The 17,441-nt window shown below is 54.0% G+C and overlaps 2 protein-coding genes across 7 annotated transcripts in view; one reads left to right on the top strand and one right to left on the bottom strand.

Moving 5' to 3' along the window:
• TESMIN (testis expressed metallothionein like protein) overlaps positions 1-17,441 on the top strand; it is an 87,217-nt gene that overhangs the window by 64,397 nt on the left and 5,379 nt on the right. For 5 of the 6 annotated variants that reach the window (XR_009213578.1, XR_009213577.1, XM_058439035.1 and 2 more), the window contains 2 exons: positions 5,243-5,407; positions 5,703-6,026. Coding sequence is in view for 3 of the 6 variants with exons in the window: in XM_058439035.1 (XP_058295018.1) it covers positions 5,243-5,406 (164 nt within the window). In the remaining 3 variants the exon portion in view is untranslated. Of the gene's footprint in view, positions 1-5,242; positions 5,408-5,702; positions 6,027-17,441 lie in introns of those variants that run through there. The other variant, XR_009213576.1, reaches the window with a different exon arrangement.
• On the bottom strand, positions 2,084-8,682 carry GAL (galanin and GMAP prepropeptide). The gene is made up of 6 exons (XM_032151872.2): positions 8,494-8,682; positions 8,249-8,329; positions 7,606-7,660; positions 5,146-5,232; positions 4,291-4,368; positions 2,084-2,371 (listed from the first exon to the last, which is right to left on the bottom strand). The coding sequence occupies exons 2-6, from the start codon at positions 8,327-8,329 to the stop codon at positions 2,301-2,303; spliced, it is 372 nt and encodes a 123-aa protein (XP_032007763.1). The 5' UTR covers positions 8,494-8,682; the 3' UTR covers positions 2,084-2,300.

The following is a 17,441-nucleotide window of genomic DNA, read 5'->3' as shown; positions in this document are numbered from 1 at the left end:
CTTTTTAAGAATAAATTGCTGGGCAGGTGGGGGACGGCTAGTCACCGAAGGAAACTGTAAGCCGGACCGGGTGTGAGGAGGGGAGGTGATAAAAGGATTATAGGGTGGAGGAGCGGAGGCTGAGGAAGAATTGGGACCTAGCTCAGCCTGGTGAGAAGCAGCCTGGGGAGGAGGGGAGAGGTCAGATGGGTCTGTAGAAAAGGAAGATTAGAAAGACTCAGCGATGCTTGGGGTTGGGACTGAGGGGACAGGCGGGAGGGAAAGAAGGAAGATTTGGGATGAGTTGCATTGGGCACAGAGACTAGGAAGGGACTGATGTGTAAAGGAATGCCTGGATGTCAGGCACCTCAGACCGTTTGCCTATTTTACGACAAGAATTATTTAGATCTTGCAGGACAGAAAAATTCAAAGTGCCATTTTCTGGCTATTTGGAACGACTGTCAAGTTTGTATTGGAGTCAAGCGGCATTGCAGAAGAAAATAAGGCATTTAGGTTTTAGGTCAGGTGTGAGTTGAAGAGGTTTTAAGTTCTTGAAAGCACAGGCTAAGGGAGATGGAGGAATGGAGGGTGGAAGGTTGCCTATAGTGAAGGAGGCAATCCCATAGAAAAGAGAGAGTAGAGACACGGAGGGAAGGGGTTCAGGGGTTCTTACCCTCCAGAAAAGCAGGAAAGGGGTTGGGGCACGGAAATAAGGGATTGGGTTTTCTTGCCCCCTAGAAAAGCGGGACTTGCTGCTAAGAGTGAAGGAGAAGGGGTTGAGGGGTACTTGCCCCTCCCCCAGAAAAGCGGGACTTGCCGCTAAGGGTGAAGGACCAAGGCAGGTGTCCCTGCGTGGTCTGACACCTCTGAAACCTGGGTGAATAATCAGAGAGGCGTCCCTGCAATGATTAAACACCAAGGGAAGGCTGCCTTCCCAGTCCATGACCGGCGCTGGAGTTTTGGGTCCACAGATAAAACGTGTCTCCTTTGTCTCTACCAGAAAAGGAAAGGAATTGAAATTAAGAGAAGGGAGAGATTGAAGTGTGGTGCCAAGATTGAAAGGAGAAAGAGGTTGAGGAATAGTAAGGGAAGTTGGAGAAGAGAGTAAAAAGAGGCCACTTGCCAGATTTGAAATTGGTGAGATGTTTCTTGGGCTGGTCGGTCTGAGGACCTGAGGTCATAGGTGGATCTTTCTCATAGAGCAAAGAGCAGGAGGACAGGGGATTGATCTCCCAAGGGAGGTCCCCCAATCTGAGTCACGGCACCAAATTTCATGCGCGTCCGTGTGAAGAGGCCACCAAACAGGCTTTGGGTGAGCAACATGGCTGTTTATTTCACCTGGGTACAGGCAGGCTGAGTCCAAAAAGAGAGTCAGCAAAGGGTGGTGGGATTATCGTTAGTTCTTATAGGTTTTGGGATAGGCGGTGAAGTTAAGAGCAATGTTTTGTGGGCAGGGGTGGATCTCACAAAGTACATTCTCAAGGGTGGGGAGAATTACAAAGTACATTGATCAGTTAGGGTAGGGCAGGAACAAATCACAATGGTGGAATGTCATCAGTTAAGGCTATTTTTACTTCTTTTGTGGATCTTCAGTTACTTCAGGCCATCTGGGTGTATACGTGCAAGTCACAGGGGATGCGATGGCTTGGCTTGGGCTCAGAAGCCTGACACTCCTGCCCTTGCCTTTCTACCTGCCCGCCCATCTCTCCTTTCCTACCTCGCTCCTGGCCCTCACTCCTGGCCCTCCCACCCGGCCAACACGTCTGTTCTCAGCACTGACCACCTCCACGAGCACCACGCAGCTCACCCATCTGTTTAAGGTTATCCGTAGTCTTTTTTCATTCCCATCTCCCTAAAATATCAGCTCCATGAGGGCAGGGGTTTTGTCTGTTTTGTGTTTGTGTTCATCTCAATAACAGACTTACCTTCATAATTACATTTGACTCAGCTTAATATTGAGATAACTTTATGTCCCCTGGACATGCAATAAGAGGTGGTGTCTCAGATGCTCTTGATGGTAGAATTTGGTTTAAAATTCACGTCTAATCCATGATTATGATCAAGCTTTATCTTTTAAAACACATGGGTGGCACTGGTGATGAGACAGAGGTGTGGAAGAAAAAGACAATTGCAAGTAATTGCTATTCTTTATTTTGCCACTCTAATTACCAACAAAAAAAAAATTCTTAAATTATAACAATACAACATCAAGGCAAAGAGAACAGGAGGAGCCGACTCTGCATAAATTGGCCTAAGATTATCCATTATCTTAAGGTTTGACTTTAGGTTACAGCACACAGACAAACACACCCAGGAGGCTCTCAGGACCGCTCGATGTCTTCTGAGGAGGCTGCGGCGGGGAGATCCGGGAGGTGGTCGAGGGCCCCGGCCTCTGCAAAGGGAAGAGCCACATTTGAGCAGCAACTTCTTAATACACACATGAGAGAATTATGACCACGGCACATACTACAGGAAGCGGCGTGTGGTCGTCCTCTCTAAGGAGTCTTACCGGATTAAACCCAGAATTAGGGACAACACTCTGTATTTCTCACTTTGTAATGATTTAACTCCCACAGTTAGTAAGCATTTAAAACTGTCAGACTTTTAAATTCAGGCTTTACAGAGGTATAATTCCTAGCTGAGTAATGAGAGTTGGTATCTCCTAAGGAAAGAGTTTCCATGTTACAAAATTAAAAACAGACAAAACAAACAAACAAAAATCTAGCAGAGTCCATCTGCCCCTTGTAGGAAAAGTCACCCCAGCTTTTTTCCCAGAGGCTCCACTGGGCTCCAACAGAGGGAACTTGGTGACTCAGTTTTGAGATTTCTAATGACCACTGTCTTTTCCAAGACTTTCTCTGGCAGTCTCCTTCCCCTGCTCCCCTCACCTCACTCCTCTTCCCTCTCCCCGTCGCCACCTAAAGTGCAGCCCCATAACACTGCAAATGAAAAACATCCTGATCCAAAATGAACCCAAGGATCAGCCTTGATTTTTCCAAACTGGACAAAACTGTGATGTGCAACTGAAGGTCTCCACCGGAGAGGCAAAGTGGTCCATCCCTCCTCCCCACCACCGCCTCCCCCTTAACTCTCAGAGCACCAGGTGAAGGTCTCCACTGGAGAGGCAAAACGGTCCATCCCTCCTCCCCACCACCGCTTCCCTGTTAACCCTCAGTGCACCAGGTGAAGGTCTTCTCCGCTGGAGAGGCAAAGCAGTCCATCCCTCCTCCCCACCACCACCTCCCTGTTAACTCTCAGAGCAACAGGGCTGCTTTCCGGCTCCCTCCACTGCTGCAGTAGGACCTGTGTGGTTATCTGATCAAGGTCAGATGCCCATTGTGGAATGAATGCCAAGCGTAGTGTGCGGGAGGTCTCCTCATCCCCAGTGTTTGCAGAAGACACTGGAAGCCAGGATCAGAGCCTTTCCAGTTAGATTTCAAGGCAGCCTGCCTGGCAGGAGGGCTGCATAGAGAAACACTGCAGTCTAAGCTATGGGCTCCTATTCATTTCCCGTGCATAGAAAATATGATTTAGGGCCAGGCGCAGTGGCTTACGCCTGTAATCCCAGCACTTTGGGAGACTGAGGCAGACAGGTCACTTGAGGCCAGGAGTTCAAGACGAGCCTGGCCAACATGATGAACCCCTGCCTCTACTAAAAATACAAAAATTAGCCAGGCATAATGGTGCACACCTGTTTTCCCAGCTACCTGGGAGGCTGAGGCACAAGAATCACTTGAGCACAGGGGGCAGAGGCTGCAGTGGGCTGAGATTGCACCACTGGACTCGAGCCTGGGCAACAAGAGTGAGACGAAGGAAGGAAGGAGAAAGAGAGAGAGAAAGAAAGAGAAAGGAAGGAAGGGGAACAGAGAGAGAGAGAAAGAGGAAGGAAGGAGGGAGAAAAGGAAAAGAAAGAAGAAAGAAAGAAAAGAGAGAAAAGAGAAAAGACAAAGAAAAGAGAAAAGATTTAGGATGGCTCACAAGGAACCTGGCCTGTAGTATACTTGTGCCCTAAAAGGTAGAGCAGTTGTCACCGTGTGAACAGATATGGTTCCAGTAGAATGAGCTGCACCCTGAGGCCCACTCTCCTCCTGGGAGCAGCGCAGGCCCACGACGGTGGAATGCCCCTGCCACAATCCCATCCCTCTGGAGCTAGCTCTAGTGTCACATGCTCTGTCATCCTGAGGCACAGCCAAACAGGACTTTGTATTTAGATAAGTAATCAGCTACTTCCCAGGGGGATTCTATGGGTTCTCTTCTTGATGGGCCTTTTATGTTTCCAGTATGCTAAGAGATGAATGTTATTTCACATACCTTTGAGATGCAAGAAAGACAGAAACTCAATGATTGTGCGCATGATATTGTTCTCAGGCATGGACCTGTCAAAGCTTCCTAGAAAAGAGAAAAGATCAACATTCACGACTTGTGCAGAGGGTGCTTCTGTGTCTCAGGTCATCCCCCTCCCTACAGAGGAGCTGGGTGCTGCAAGGTCAATGATCTGATCCCAGCCGCCTGAGGCCCTGCTGTGCTTTCCAAGGCCCTTGTTCAATGTGAGGGAGAGGGGAGAGATCCAGTTCAAGGCCTCGCTCTTCTTCTTTTTCTTCATCTTCTTCTTCTTCTTTTTTTAATTGAGATGGAGCCTCACTCTGTTGCCTAGGCTGGAGTGCAGTGTCACGATCTTGGCTCACTGCAACCTCCGCCTCCCAGGTTCAAGTGATTCTCGTGCCTCAGCCTCCCAAGTAGCTGGGACTACAGGCACCCACCACCATACCTGGCTAATTTTTATATTTTTGGTAGAGACAGGGTTTTGCCCTGTTGACCAGGCTGGTCTTGAACTCCCGACCTCAGGTGATCCACTCGCCTCAGCCTCCCAAAGTGCTGGGATTACAGGCAGGAGCCACCACACCTGGCCCTGCTCTTCTGGAGGCTCTGGTGCCTGGGCAGCCTCCCAGTCTAGGACTCCTTGTTGTCTCAGGTTTGCAGGTTCTGTTTGCAGCTGCTGACAGGTGTGGCGAGGCCACATCGTCTTAGTCAAGTCATGGCCAGGCTTGGGCTGCAGTTGTGGACAGATGGGTGGCAGGTGCCCCGACACCCACAGCTGTCCCCTGCATGTACCTGGGAGCTGGTGGAAGTGAGGCGCCCCGGGGCCCAGGATAGGAGTCCTCTCACCTGGTTTCATGTCATCTTCGGGCCGCAGCTCCCGCTTGCTGGTGAGGCCATTCTTGTCGCTGAATGATCTGTGGTTGCCAACGGCATCTGTTTGCAGATCAGAGAGGAAAGCCTCTGGATGTGACTGTCATGCACGCCCACCCCACACCCAAAGAAGGACACAGAGCTGCCTGTAGCCAACACACACACACACAACTCGACTGTGAAATACAGCCCAGGAACAGACACCAGAGAAGAGGGGGCGATTCTCCACTCAGCTGAGGTAAGAGCTCGCCTGCTCATGCCAGGGCCAAAGGGAATGTGAGGGTTTGCACAGAGGGGGTGGGAGAAAGGGAGGTGTGGCTCCTGAAGTCTGGGGAGAGGCCCAGAACCTGCCCTGTTGCAGGGGTTGCACCCGGGTCCAGAGGAGCTGACATCTGAGCTGGCACTGAGCTGGCATGAAGCTGGGTGCCTCCCCGGCAGACAACAGGGGCTGAGTCCTCATGTCCCTGAAAGCATGGGGGCCGCTGAAGAGTTTAAGTTGTGACTGAATCCGATTTTTATTTTCACTCTGGCAGCTGTGTGCAAGATGGACTGGAGCCGGAGAGAGAGAAGGAGAGAGACAGAGGGAGCGAGAGGGTCACAGAGGGAGAGAAAGAGGATGGGGGTGGGAAGAAAAGGACGTGTGGGAGCCTGTGTGCGTTCGGGTGTGTTTCGTGGTGCGAAAATGGGGGAACTGTGATTGCAAGCAAAGAGATCCCAGAAGTCCAGAGAAGAGACAATGAGGGCTGTAAACCAAGAGACATGGGTGAGGAGAAGGGCTGGATTTGGGGCTGTGCAGGAAAGGAAATGGAAATGAGAGATGGGGACGAGGGTGAGGACGCCTCTGTGTTTCTGGCTGGTTGGCCTGGGTGGACTGTGCCATCTACAAGGCCAGACAAAAGAAAATTAACTCGTATTTCCAGAGATGCCATTCTTGGTGCTAAATTTATAGAGGAATCATAGGTCTCCTCATCTCACTCATGCACCCTCAGCCACGGCCACACTGCGTTCAGCAGCAGCTGGTGCAAAAACATTGTTTTTGTTGCATTTTCTAGCAGATCCTAGAAATCAAAGGCACACTGTTAAGTATTTTGACAAACAACTTGTCTAGCTAGAGCTGAACAGGGCCATAAAATTGATGGCAAAAAATGAGTTTGTTTTCTAATTAGGGGTCAAACTCTTCTTGACAAATAGATTTTCAATATTCCAAAGCAACACAGATAAATGTTCTCGTTGACCAGTTCCGCCTTTGTTTTGGGCCCATAGCACACAAAGATGAGGTGCCCTCTGAGTGGCAGAGCTCAGGGTTGCAAAGGGTTGAGGAGATCAGCCAGCCCTCAGGCAGGTCAGGCCGCTCCACAGGCAGGGAGGGGATGAGAGGGCCGTGCAGAGAGACCAGCAGGCCCTGAGGTGAACAGCCTGGTCCGCTCCGCACCGGGCCTCAGGCAGCTCTGTCATCCCCGTGTCTGTTTCTTAAAGTCTGACTCTGGGGGTCCTCCGAGTGACCCCCATAAACAAGCGTCTGCAGGAGAAGGAAGCTGTGTTCGACTGTGGGACTGAGAACTAAGGCAGCTTTCCTTGGCATGGGGAGAAGAGCACCATTTTCCCCATTTGCTGCTCGGCGGGGCTCAGATAGGCCCTGCAAGCTGTTCGCATCCTTCCTCTGGCAGAAGGCAGTACAGGGAGGCTTTTAAGGTGGAGGGTGAGGCGTGGAGGGGAAGGTGAGTTACAGGAGGGAGCCAAGGCCTCCTCTTGTCCCTTCCTTTGGAGGAAAGTCTGAAGGCATTGCTGCACAGGCCAAGGATGTGGAGAAAGTAGAGGCCTGGGGCAGGGGCGGGGGTGGACACAGGGAGGTGTCAGCCTGCAGTGTCCCATCTAGGGCTAGGGCTCACCTCAGGCAGCAGGGGACACCGCTGACACAGGTGACAACAACAGGACAGGGAGAGGGAAGGGAAACAGACTTGGGCAGGCAGGGTCACCTGAACCTTGTTTTGAGGAGAGCCTGTCTGGGCTGCCTTCAGGCGATCTGGCAATTCCCGTGTGGAGCTTGGAGAAAGGGAAGAGGGAGGCAGGACTTGGGGTCCACTGACCTAGGGTGCTCTGCAAGCCGAGGAGTTGAGTGTTTAGGGAGACCCGGGGGCCTGGGGAGAGCTCCAGAACAGGACCTCTAAGGACTGCAACGCGGGAAAGCCCAGGAGAACTTGAGCAAAGCCCAGCGTGGGAATCTCACCCTGGGACAGGGCGGCAGAGCCGGGGCAGGAGAAGCTTCTGGAAAGAACCGTGCACAGATCAAGTGTGCAGAGCAATGGAGACGGGCAATGAGGTCAAGAGGGAGGCCAGAGGGTCTGCCCAGCCACAGGCGGAGGGGCAGGAGCCAGGGTTCAAAGCAAGGAGGCAGGTGGAGTCAGGAGTGCGGAGGCCATGCTGTCAGTCACTTACGTGGGCCCAGCAGGTAGCCCGCGCTATTCAGGGTCCAGCCTCGTTTTTCCTTGGCCTTGAGGGGAGAAAAGGGGGTCAGATGCCAGGGTTGTGCCTGGAGCCGATGCTGAATGGGTGCACCCAGGCTGTCCCGGCATGGCAGAAGACTTAGAACAATGCATGTGCTTTTGGATAGGTCGCGAAATTCCAGGTTTACCCCTAAGTGGGCTATATTTGACATGAAAATTGAACCACTTGATTTACAAAATACTTCACTTGCGGGCCTGAGCCCGCGCACTCTCAGCGCACTGCACCTGCTTTAAGTGACGCTGAGGCCACGCCGGTGGCTCCTCGCCCTCTGTTCTAACTAAGCCCTGCAGAACAGGTGAGCTTCTCGCTTTCCCGAGGCGCTGACCCGAAGGGCAGCGCTCTCCCGGCGGCCTGGTTATAGCCCGGGGCTGTTGATACACTCGGAGAAGCGCGCGGGGGAATCTCAGGGAGCCCCAGACACTTCCCGCGACGCCCGCGGCCAGGACAGCGGCCGCACGAGACTTTCCACGCCCGTCCCCACGGGCAGGGCGGAGGCCGCCTCCTCCAGGAAGCCCTCCACGCCCGGCCGGCTCTGATGTCCCCTTCGCTCGGAGGAGACGCGCCCCGCACTTACCGGCGACCAGAGCCCCGCAGAGGCAGAAAGGGCCGCGGCGAGGAGGAGGGAGGCGAGCAGGAGGGCGCTGCCTCGGGCCATCTGGAAGGGAAGGACAGGGCGGGCGGGTCGGAACCCGGAGTGGGCTGCGCCCGGAGGCAGAGGCGGCGGCCGGGCCAGGGTCCCTGGCGGAATCGTCCCCGTGCAAAGGAGAGCCAAGGGGGAGGCCTCCCGGGGGCGCGGGGTCGGTCCGGCGCCAGTAGTACCTTGAGCTGCGGCTGCGCCCGGATTCGGAGTGTCTGGGTCCTGGTGCGGTGGCGGGTCGGGGCGGCAGGTCCGGGCGTCGGGCCGGGTCGGGTGGGCTCTGGCGGCCTGGGGCGCTCACCGCATGGCGCGGCCGGCGGCAGGGGCAGGAGGCGTGGGCCGGGTCCCTCCAAGTGTCCACCGCCCGGTGTGGCCGCAGCCACCGCCGCTGCTGCTATTTATGCTGGGCGCCCAAGAGCCGCCCGGAGCCGCGTCACCGGCTCAGCGCCCGCCTCCCCCGCCCTCGCTGAGCCCCAAGGGGGACGGGAGTGACCCGAGCTCGGGTCCTCTGGGCCATCACAGGCGGGTGTGGCGGAGAGCCCCCCTCATCCCGCGGGAGAGACTCCCCCAAATCCGCAGAGAGAACCCCAAACCAGGCGGGAGAGACCCCAATCCCGAAGACAGAGCCCCATCACCCTGCGGGAGAGCCCCCAGACCTGCCACCCAGGTCATCGCTGTGGCGTCAACCCCACTGCTCACCCCGGGGTCCCAGCCCCAGAGCAAGCCTGACCCCCCACAAAGTCCCGCGCCTGGGGTCTCCCTGCAGCTTCTCCTCCCAGCCCCCACCGCTGCAACAGCCAGCTGAGCTCCGCGGCACTGGAGACCCCAGAGGGTGACGGGCAGGAATGACTCCTCAGTCCGAGCCAGCCCCAGCTGGGAGGTCCTGGGGTACCCGGGGAGTGGCGGGCAGCACCAAGCCTTGCACCCTGGCTGGCTTGTGCTGGGGCTGGAGCGAAGGTTCAGGCCTCGGGAGCAGTCGATGGCGGGGAGGGCAGGTGTTCCCGGCTCCCTGTGCCCAGCGACCTCCCTCCTGTTTTGCTAAAAGGGGGCTGTGGGTCTCAGAGTCTGCTTGGCCATCCCAGTGTGGGAGCTGCGGGACCGTCGAGCATCCACAGGCACCAGCTCAGAAGCTCGGCCTCTCAGCGCCTCCCCTGGCTCCCTGGACCAGTTGTAAGAGGGAGCTTTGAGCAGGTCCAGCCATTGGGCAACTGATTGGGTCCAGAGGGAGAGCAGCCCAGACTCCCAGAGGCCGCCAAGGGGTGAGCGGTGGGCAGAGCAGCAGCAAGAGGCTGCCCTTGTGCCCAAGGCAAAGACATCCCACAGGAACAAAGCCCTCCTTGGCTCCTCCACCAACCCTTCCTGAGCTGGGGCCAAGTCCCAAAACAACCCAGCAAAGAACCCAGGCCCAGGCTGTTCCTTCACCGGGTTCCCAGGCATCAGGGGAGGTACAAGTGTGGCACCTCCGGGCTTCTGAAGAGCACGGGGTCATCTGCTGAAAACTCGCCTGACCTCCCCTCCCACCAGCCAGACACCACCCAAGTCCTCAACAGCAGCAGCTGGGTTAGGATCTTCCCACCCACTGGGCTCAATATTAGATGGGTTGATGTCAGGCGGGAACTTGGGGTCCACAGGGCACAGGACGAATGATGATCATGACAGTGTCGTCTTACGTGTCCTCTACACTTTAGTCTTGGGAACCTTTGCACAGACAGCTGCAGGCTGCCCCCAGGAGAGATCCGTCTGCTTCCACATGGCTGGGGAAGGACAACCGGGCTTTCAAGAACCGAAGCGAAGGCCAGCGGCTGCTGGAGAAGGTGCAGGGCTGCAGCCTGGTGGCTGAGTGTCTGCTGTGGTTTATGGGAGGAAAAGGAGGAAACAGGGCTTGGGGAGGGGTCTTAAGAACAGACTCCTGGCACGACAGTGGTGAAGGGGTGGGGTGTTCCCAAGGGCACAGTTTGACTTCTGGTCATCCCTATTTCTTGCAGCCTGGGGAGAGGAGAGTCAGGCGCAGGGGACCCACAGGCTGATTTCGGAGCCCACAGTAAACCCTGAAGTGGTTTCCTGCCGCGGGTGGGGGCGTGGGAGAGAGTGAGTCGCCATGGGAGTCTGGGCCAGCCGTGGGCAGAAGGACAGCTGAGAGGCGGAGGAGCAGAGGGCAGGTTCCTGTGACTCTGCAGAGAAGTGACGATGACGTCCTCTCACGCCCCGTGTCCTTGTGTCTAGATGACATCAGGGAGTGGGCAGGGGCTGGGCTCATGGGTGCCTCTTGGCTACCTGAGAAATACCTTTGACCCCCGGTGGTAGTGGGAGCCCTGCTGCCATCCCAGAGCTCTTTCTTGCTTTCTACTGAGAACAAATCCAGCCCAGTGCTTAGCACATCTTAGTTAATTCCAGCCTTCTCCTTTCTTCCATGTTAGGCCCCCTTCCGAATCCTGCCAGAGCTTGACTACACTTATTTTCTCTATTTACTTTGTCAAAGAGGCTCTTAGTCTGTTTAAAGGAGCAGAAACTCCAAACCTAAATCCTTGAGATGGATTCAAAAAAGACTCAAAGTCCATCCCTTAGTCGTGGGCTGGAATCTGAGGTACATTAAACTTTCAGCTGTCTTCATTTGGGCCTATGTACTCTTTTTGTTTCCTTTTTTACTTTCAAAGAAACTTCAGGCCGGGCACGGTGGCTCATGCCTGTAATCCCAGCACTTTGGGAGGCCGAGGTGAGTGGATAGATCACTTGAGCCTAGGAGTTCAAGACCAGCCAGGGCAACATAGCAAGACCTCATCTCTACTAAAAATAAATAAATATTTTTTAAAAATCAGCCAAGCATGGTGGCACGTGCCTATAGTCCCAACTGCTCAGCTCAGGAGGCTGAGGTGGGAGGATCACCTGAGCCCAGGAGGTTGAGGCTACAGTGAGCTACAATCAAGCCTACACTCCAGCATAGGCAACAGAGCAAGTCTCTGTCAAGAAAGAAAGGAGGGAGGGAGGAAGAGAGAGGGAGACAGAGAGAAGGGAAGAAGAAAGAAGAAGAAGGAGGAGGAGGAGGAGAAGAAGAAGAAGAAGAAAAGAGAAGGAAGGAAGGAAAGTGAGGAAAGAGAAAGGAAAGAAAGAAAAAGAAATTTCAGGCTGGGCTTGGGAGGCCGAGGTGGGGGAATCATGAGGTCAGGAGATCGAGACCATCCTGGCTAACACAGTGAAACCCCGTCTCTACTAAAAATACAAAAAATTAGCTAGGTGTGGTGGCGGGCACCTGTGATCCCAGCTGTTCGGGGGGCTGAGGCAGGAGAATGGCGAGAACCTGGGAGGCGGAGCTTGCAGTGAGCCTAGATCCTGCCACTGCACTCCAGCCTGGGCGACAGAGCAAGACTCCATCTCAAAAAACAAAAAAACAAAAACAAAAACAAAAAAAGACATTAAGAAACTGGAAACAAATCTTCACGTGTATTTCGAATTCATTTAAGAAAGCTCCATTGAATAATGAGACACATGTATTCAAAATAAACATGCCCATGCCTGCTTCCTCCAGGTCCCTAAGTTCTTTTGCCACGTGGGATGACACCCACCATCTTGCTTCCCGCTTAGTGTGGGTGAGTGGGTCTCGGTATAAACCCTGGCTGGGACCCTGGCCCGGAAGTGCGGTGACCACGGGAAGGCTACAGACAAGCAAGGCGGTGGCCTGAAGGCGTGCTGGGGTTTCCTGAGGTCGGCAGATTCCTTCAGACAAATGAGGCCAGCACACCTGGGATGACAGACACCTGCCTCCCGGCACAGACTGTGCTGGAACCACAGCCAGTGTGCTAATGGCTCTTTGCTCAGTAATGACTCAATGGCAGTCATTGTCAACCTGTCATCTTGAAGACAGCCCAGTGTGCGGCAGACAAAGTGGGTCACCATTAGAGTAATGGAAATCAAGCAGAAAGCCTGATGTTCCCCACTGCCTTAGAGCCAGCCCATCTTCCTTAGAAGCGCTGTCCACCGCCAGGAAAAACCACCCTGAAGCTGAGAACTCAAGCAAGGGTCAAGGGTTACCTGGGCCATGCCCACCGCACGGGAGCTCAACCGTGCATTCCCTGGCAGTGGAGCTGCAGCGGTGAAATCAGCCGCAGGGTCCCTGCCCTCACGGAGACCCATTACAGTTGGCCCCTCTGGATCTGTGGGTTCGCTAGCTGCAGGTTCAACCCACTGTGGACTGGGTCCTTGTAGGTAGGCCTAGGATGGGTTTCTCTGTACGAACACGTACAGACTTTTTTCCTTGTCATTATTTCCTAAACAATACGGTATAACAACTATTCATGTAGCATTTACATTATACTCAGTATTATAAGTAATCTAGAGATGATTTAAAGCATATGGGGGAGCCAGGCGCAGTGGCTTATGCCTGTAATCACAACAGTCTGGGAGGCCGAGGCGGGCAGGTCACTTGAGGTCAGGAGTTTGAGACCAGCCTGGCCAGCATGCCAAAACCCTGTCTCTACTACATATACAAAAACTTAGCCAGACGTGGTGGCGGACACCTGTAATCCCAGCTACTCGGGACACTGAGGCAGAAGAATCACTTGTACACCTGAACCCGGGAGGCAGAGGTTGCAGTGAGCCGAGATGGTGCCACTGATGGTGCCACTGCACTCCAGCATCTGGGTGACAGAGTGAGACTCCATCTCAAAAATAAAAAAGTTAAATTAAAAATAAAGCATATGGGAAGATGTGCATAGGTTATATGAATACTATGCCATTTTATATAAGGGACTTGAGCATCCATGGATTTTGGTATTTGCATGGCCAGGGGTTTCCTGGAACCAACCCACTGTGGACATGGAGGGCCAACTGTATGCAACAAATGGTTATTGTACAAATAACCACCCCATTGTCATGGGAAGGAGATGCATGGATTAGGGGAGCTGAACCTGACAGGTGAGCGGTAGTGACTGGGTACAGAAGGAGGCCCAGCACACTCCAGGTGGAGGGGGTTACACGGGTATGCCCCCTTTTTGGTCCTTTTCCTTCTTCCTGCTGCCTGAAGTGTGGACGTGAAGGCTGGAGGTGGGCAACCAATTTGGACCATGAGGTGATGGCTTCAGGTGACACATCAAGGCTGAGGGAGCCTGGGTCCCAGTGACCCTGAGCCTGGTCCCTGGGCTGCGCACTTCCAAGCTTGTTTCACAACAGAGGAGAAGAAGCATCTCTCTTATTTAAGCCAATGGCCTGTAGAGGTTTTCCGTCACGTGCAGTAGGAGTTGTTCCAATCAGTTTCACACTGGTCAACAAATGTTCGATGAATGAATGAACGAATAAAAGCACGTGAGAGGGTACACCACCTCCACCGCTGCTGAGGAGCTCATGTCTGCAAGACAGGCTCATCAAAGGGAGAGGTTTGGACGATAACGTGACGAACAATACCACCTATCAGTCCTGCGACGATCTCGTTACTACTCAAGACGTGAGGAAATGGCTTGATGACCTAAAATTGGCATTTCTTTGACCCTGCGAATGTCTGTGTCCTCGATTCCTCCACTCCCTGATTTTCACACCACCCAGCCCCACTCCAGTAACACAGCAGTCATGAAAAAACACCCTAGAGTCGCTCCCCTAAAAAAATTAGTAGCTGGCAAAGGATCTGGCTAAAGTGAAAGTTGTATCAATGGATAGAATTATACCATTCTATGAACGAGTTTTTAATATATGTATTCGGTTATTCGATAGAACGTTGTTAAATGGGTTCATTATACAGAGTTGTTTCATTCACAGAAACAATTGGGTGCTTTTACTAATGGGTTAAGGTAGTAGACATTGGCGTTTCGAGTGCAAGCTGAGAAGGGAGAAAAGGAGGAAGAGCAAGTTTTGGAGGTTTGAGAACATTGGGTAACAGAATTCCATCTTTAAAGCAGCCTTCTGGAAGATTCCTTCTGCATGCATCTTGCTGGCCAGCGTCATACCTGGCCATAACAGAGGCTTGGAAACAGGTTGGAAACAGGGTCTTTTATTATGGATGGTGGTGAGCTCGATTGGGTTCTGGAGCTGAAGGAGGAGGGGGACATGGGATGTTGGTGTAGGCCAGTACAGGCTCTGCCACAGGCAGAGCCCTAAGTCCGTGTGTTTTCATGGTTGTAAATTTTGGTAAAATGTGAAAGTAGGCCATAACCACAGCCAGTTAAGACCTGTCTCTCGGCACATCACTTCCTCAGTTTCCCCTCATACAATGTGGTGTTGGAAAGGCCGCAAGCACTTCTGGGCTCTTTAAGGGGAAGTTAGATTGGGGATGCATTTAGTTCTGGATCATGGTGGGTGTATTTATAGCCACCTATATATATATATAGGATGTATTGATCTCACTTGCATAGGATGGTTAAGTTGCCGCTCACAGTCTGCTGTGGGAATAGTTCTAGGAGTGCCCCGCTGCCCACGCACCCACTCCCCTAGCACTGGAACGTGTGCTGTGTGGCACGCACGCTGCAGCGTTGGTGGCACAGCCCCTCGTGGAAAGCTGCCATCTCCCAGGGAGATGGGCTTGAAACAAGCCTGGGGTCACTAGGAGAATTTGGAGAGCTGCATCTTTGAAAGGTGTTTAGTCAGCTTTTTATTAGTGGACACCCTCTACCAGTGTCTTGGGAGCCACCGTGGCCTCTCAGGAAGCCCCCGCAACCTCCCACCCCAGATGCAGTTCCACGCAAGCTCAACTCTCCCCTCCAATTCCAGGGCGAGTGGAGGGGGACGTTGCTTTTGACGTCTTGCTTTGCTCAGCTCACAAGTCCTGGGCCCTTTAGCTGGAGCCATCCTTGTGTGCAGTGTGGCACTCTCTCCTCCCTAAACCCACCACCTGCATCTTCTTTCTCCAACAGACCACCCCTGGGCCACTCCTTCACTGCCCTGGGCTCTGTGCCAGGGAAGCCTCTCCTTCCCAGCACCCAGCCCCCAGCCCCGCACCCCACCATGTGTCTTCCCCTCCCGCTCCTTGGTGAACTCATCCCACGGGAGATGAGCTTCTGCAGGGACCTCCTTGCTGGTCAGAGGCAGGGTCGCAGCCGGGAGTCTGTGAATCCACCTGTGCCCTGGGTGACTCATCCAGCTGGGGGTTTTCTGGGCAGCTCAACCTGGAGGAAGAGGGGCTGCTAATGGCCTCGCCAGAGGCTGACACCTGCGGTTGGGAGGGGTGGGGGCGGGAAGTTGGTGACTCAGCGACAGGCCCTGGACAGCTGCCCCTGTTTCCTGGCCCTGAGTCAGGCCCATCAGCAGCACCCAGGGCCATATGGGAACCCGTCTGGCTACCAGGATGTGGGTGTGCGGGAGGAGGACAGGCAGCTGGGGGGCCACAAGGAGGGGCAGTGGGAAGAGAGAGGGGCGCTTCCACTTGGGCCTGAGCTGTGCAGGAAAAGCTCTGATGTGCTTCTCAGGGACCCAACATATTTATTTATTTATTTATTTTTTGAGACAGAGTCTCGCTCTGTTGCCCAGGCTGGAGTGCAGTGGCACAACCTCGGCTCACTGCAACCTCCGCCTCCCGGGTTCAAGCAATTCTCCTGCCTCAGCCTCCGGAGTAGCTAGGATTACAAGCGCCCGCCACCACACCCAGCTAATTTTTGTGTTTTTAGTAGAGACAGGGTTTCTCCACGTTGGCCAGGCTGGTCTTGAACTCCTGACCTCAGGTGATCCACCCACCTCAGCCTCCCAAAGTGCTGGGATTACAGGCGTGAGCCACTGCGCCCAGCCCCAAAATACTTTAAAGGACTCAAAAGTGATGAGTATTTAAAAACCTCTTGGTGAAGTCTAATCCAGCCCTCATTCCAGGTGGGACTGCCCAGCTCTCCAGGTTCGCCCCTCACATCCCTGTCACTGCCCGCCCCTCCCTCCGAGGGCGTCCACCGTCAGACTCCTCGCAGCAGCGACTCACTGGGCCTGGTTCTAAACTTTCAGTGATGGGTTTGCAGCGTTTCTGATTAGTGTCTGCTTCCTCTCTCCCCGTTTTGTCTGGGGTTGTCCTCTCTGTTGCTTCCTGTTGCTGTAAATCCAGAACCTGGCGCATTTCGGCGGCTGACCCCACGGGTGGAGTCGGCTACCGTCCTGAGCTGCCGCTTCCTGTCTCTCAGAGGGTGATAGCGCCACCCCTTTCGTCCCCAACTCGCCGGGCTTGGTGGACAGTGGTTGAATCCTATCAGTCAGGAGGCACCAGACGCACGGGTCACTGTGCATCGGCGTCACCGGGAGGGAAGCGGTATTGGGAAGAGCTAAGGCTGCGACCAGATCAGTCCACTCGCTGTGTGGTACCGACCATGGCCTCCTAGAAGGAGGGGCCCCCTGCGGAGGGTCACCCCCCAGCCTCCCTGGCGCTGACCAGCAGCCCCACCCCCGGGAAGCTCACCAGCTGGTGGTGATTTCGGATGTGGGCTGGCAGGAGACACTTCCTCCCCACACCGCCGCCCAGCCCAGGTGAGTCAGGCTGGATGGAATCAGCCTTTGCTCATCCTCAGACCCAGCGGAGGAAACCACGCAGAGGCCGGAGATGCCCAGGCTCAGCTCTGGCCTCAGCACGCGCAGCCGTGTGGCCTTGAGCCTGCGCTGAGCACCACTGCCTCACCTTGAACTACCCCACAGGGTCTCTATAGAAACGAAATGAGGCAGAGACGGTTCAGCCAGCACAGGGCTTTGAAGTGTAGTGACCAGTTATCTGGAGTTATCTGGACTTCAAGCCAGAAAATTGTGCAGCTCCTCAGAGGACGCTGGGAAGGAAAAGGCCTCACAGGACCCCTCTCTTGAAAGCCAGCTGTAATAGAATTGTAGTATCTATATTGACTTAGTTTATTTTAAATGCTTATTGTTAAAGCGATTATTATTTTCAAAAGACAAGGAAAATATAAAACACACAGTGAAAATCACACAGAATCATATCACTCTTTAAAAATTTTAAAAAATGAGATGCAGGTTCTGCCATTCATGCTTCTAGCAGAACTCCTGCAAATGTGGCCGGGCGCAGTGGCTCACACCTGTAATCCCAGCACTTTGAGAGGCCAAGCCGGGTGCATCACCTGAGGTCAGGAGTTTGAGACCAGCCTGGCCAACATGGTAAAACCCCATCTCTACTAAAAATACAAAAGTTAGCCCAGCGTGGTGGCATGCACCTGTAATCTCAGCTACTCGGGAG

Source organism: Hylobates moloch, unplaced genomic scaffold (genome assembly GCF_009828535.3).
Source record: "Hylobates moloch isolate HMO894 unplaced genomic scaffold, HMol_V3 SCAFFOLD_5, whole genome shotgun sequence".
NCBI lineage: Eukaryota > Metazoa > Chordata > Mammalia > Primates > Hylobatidae > Hylobates > Hylobates moloch.
The sequence above is the reverse complement of the archived record's forward strand: the minus strand, read 5'-3'. Positions and strand labels throughout refer to the sequence as shown.

What these genes read in the sequence shown, in the direction of transcription:
- GAL (XM_032151872.2), bottom strand. Translation starts at nt 8,329, where the DNA reads ATGGCCCGAGGCAGCGCCCTCCTGCTCGCCTCCCTCCTCCTCGCCGCG. An exon ending in CTGCGGGGCTCTGGTCGCCG is followed by an intron (nt 7,661 to 8,248) that starts GTAAGTGCGGGG and finishes TCTCCCCTCAAG; the next exon opens with GCCAAGGAAAAACGAGGCTG. An exon ending in CGAAGATGACATGAAACCAG is followed by an intron (nt 4,369 to 5,145) that starts GTGAGAGGACTC and finishes TCTCTTTTCTAG; the next exon opens with GAAGCTTTGACAGGTCCATG.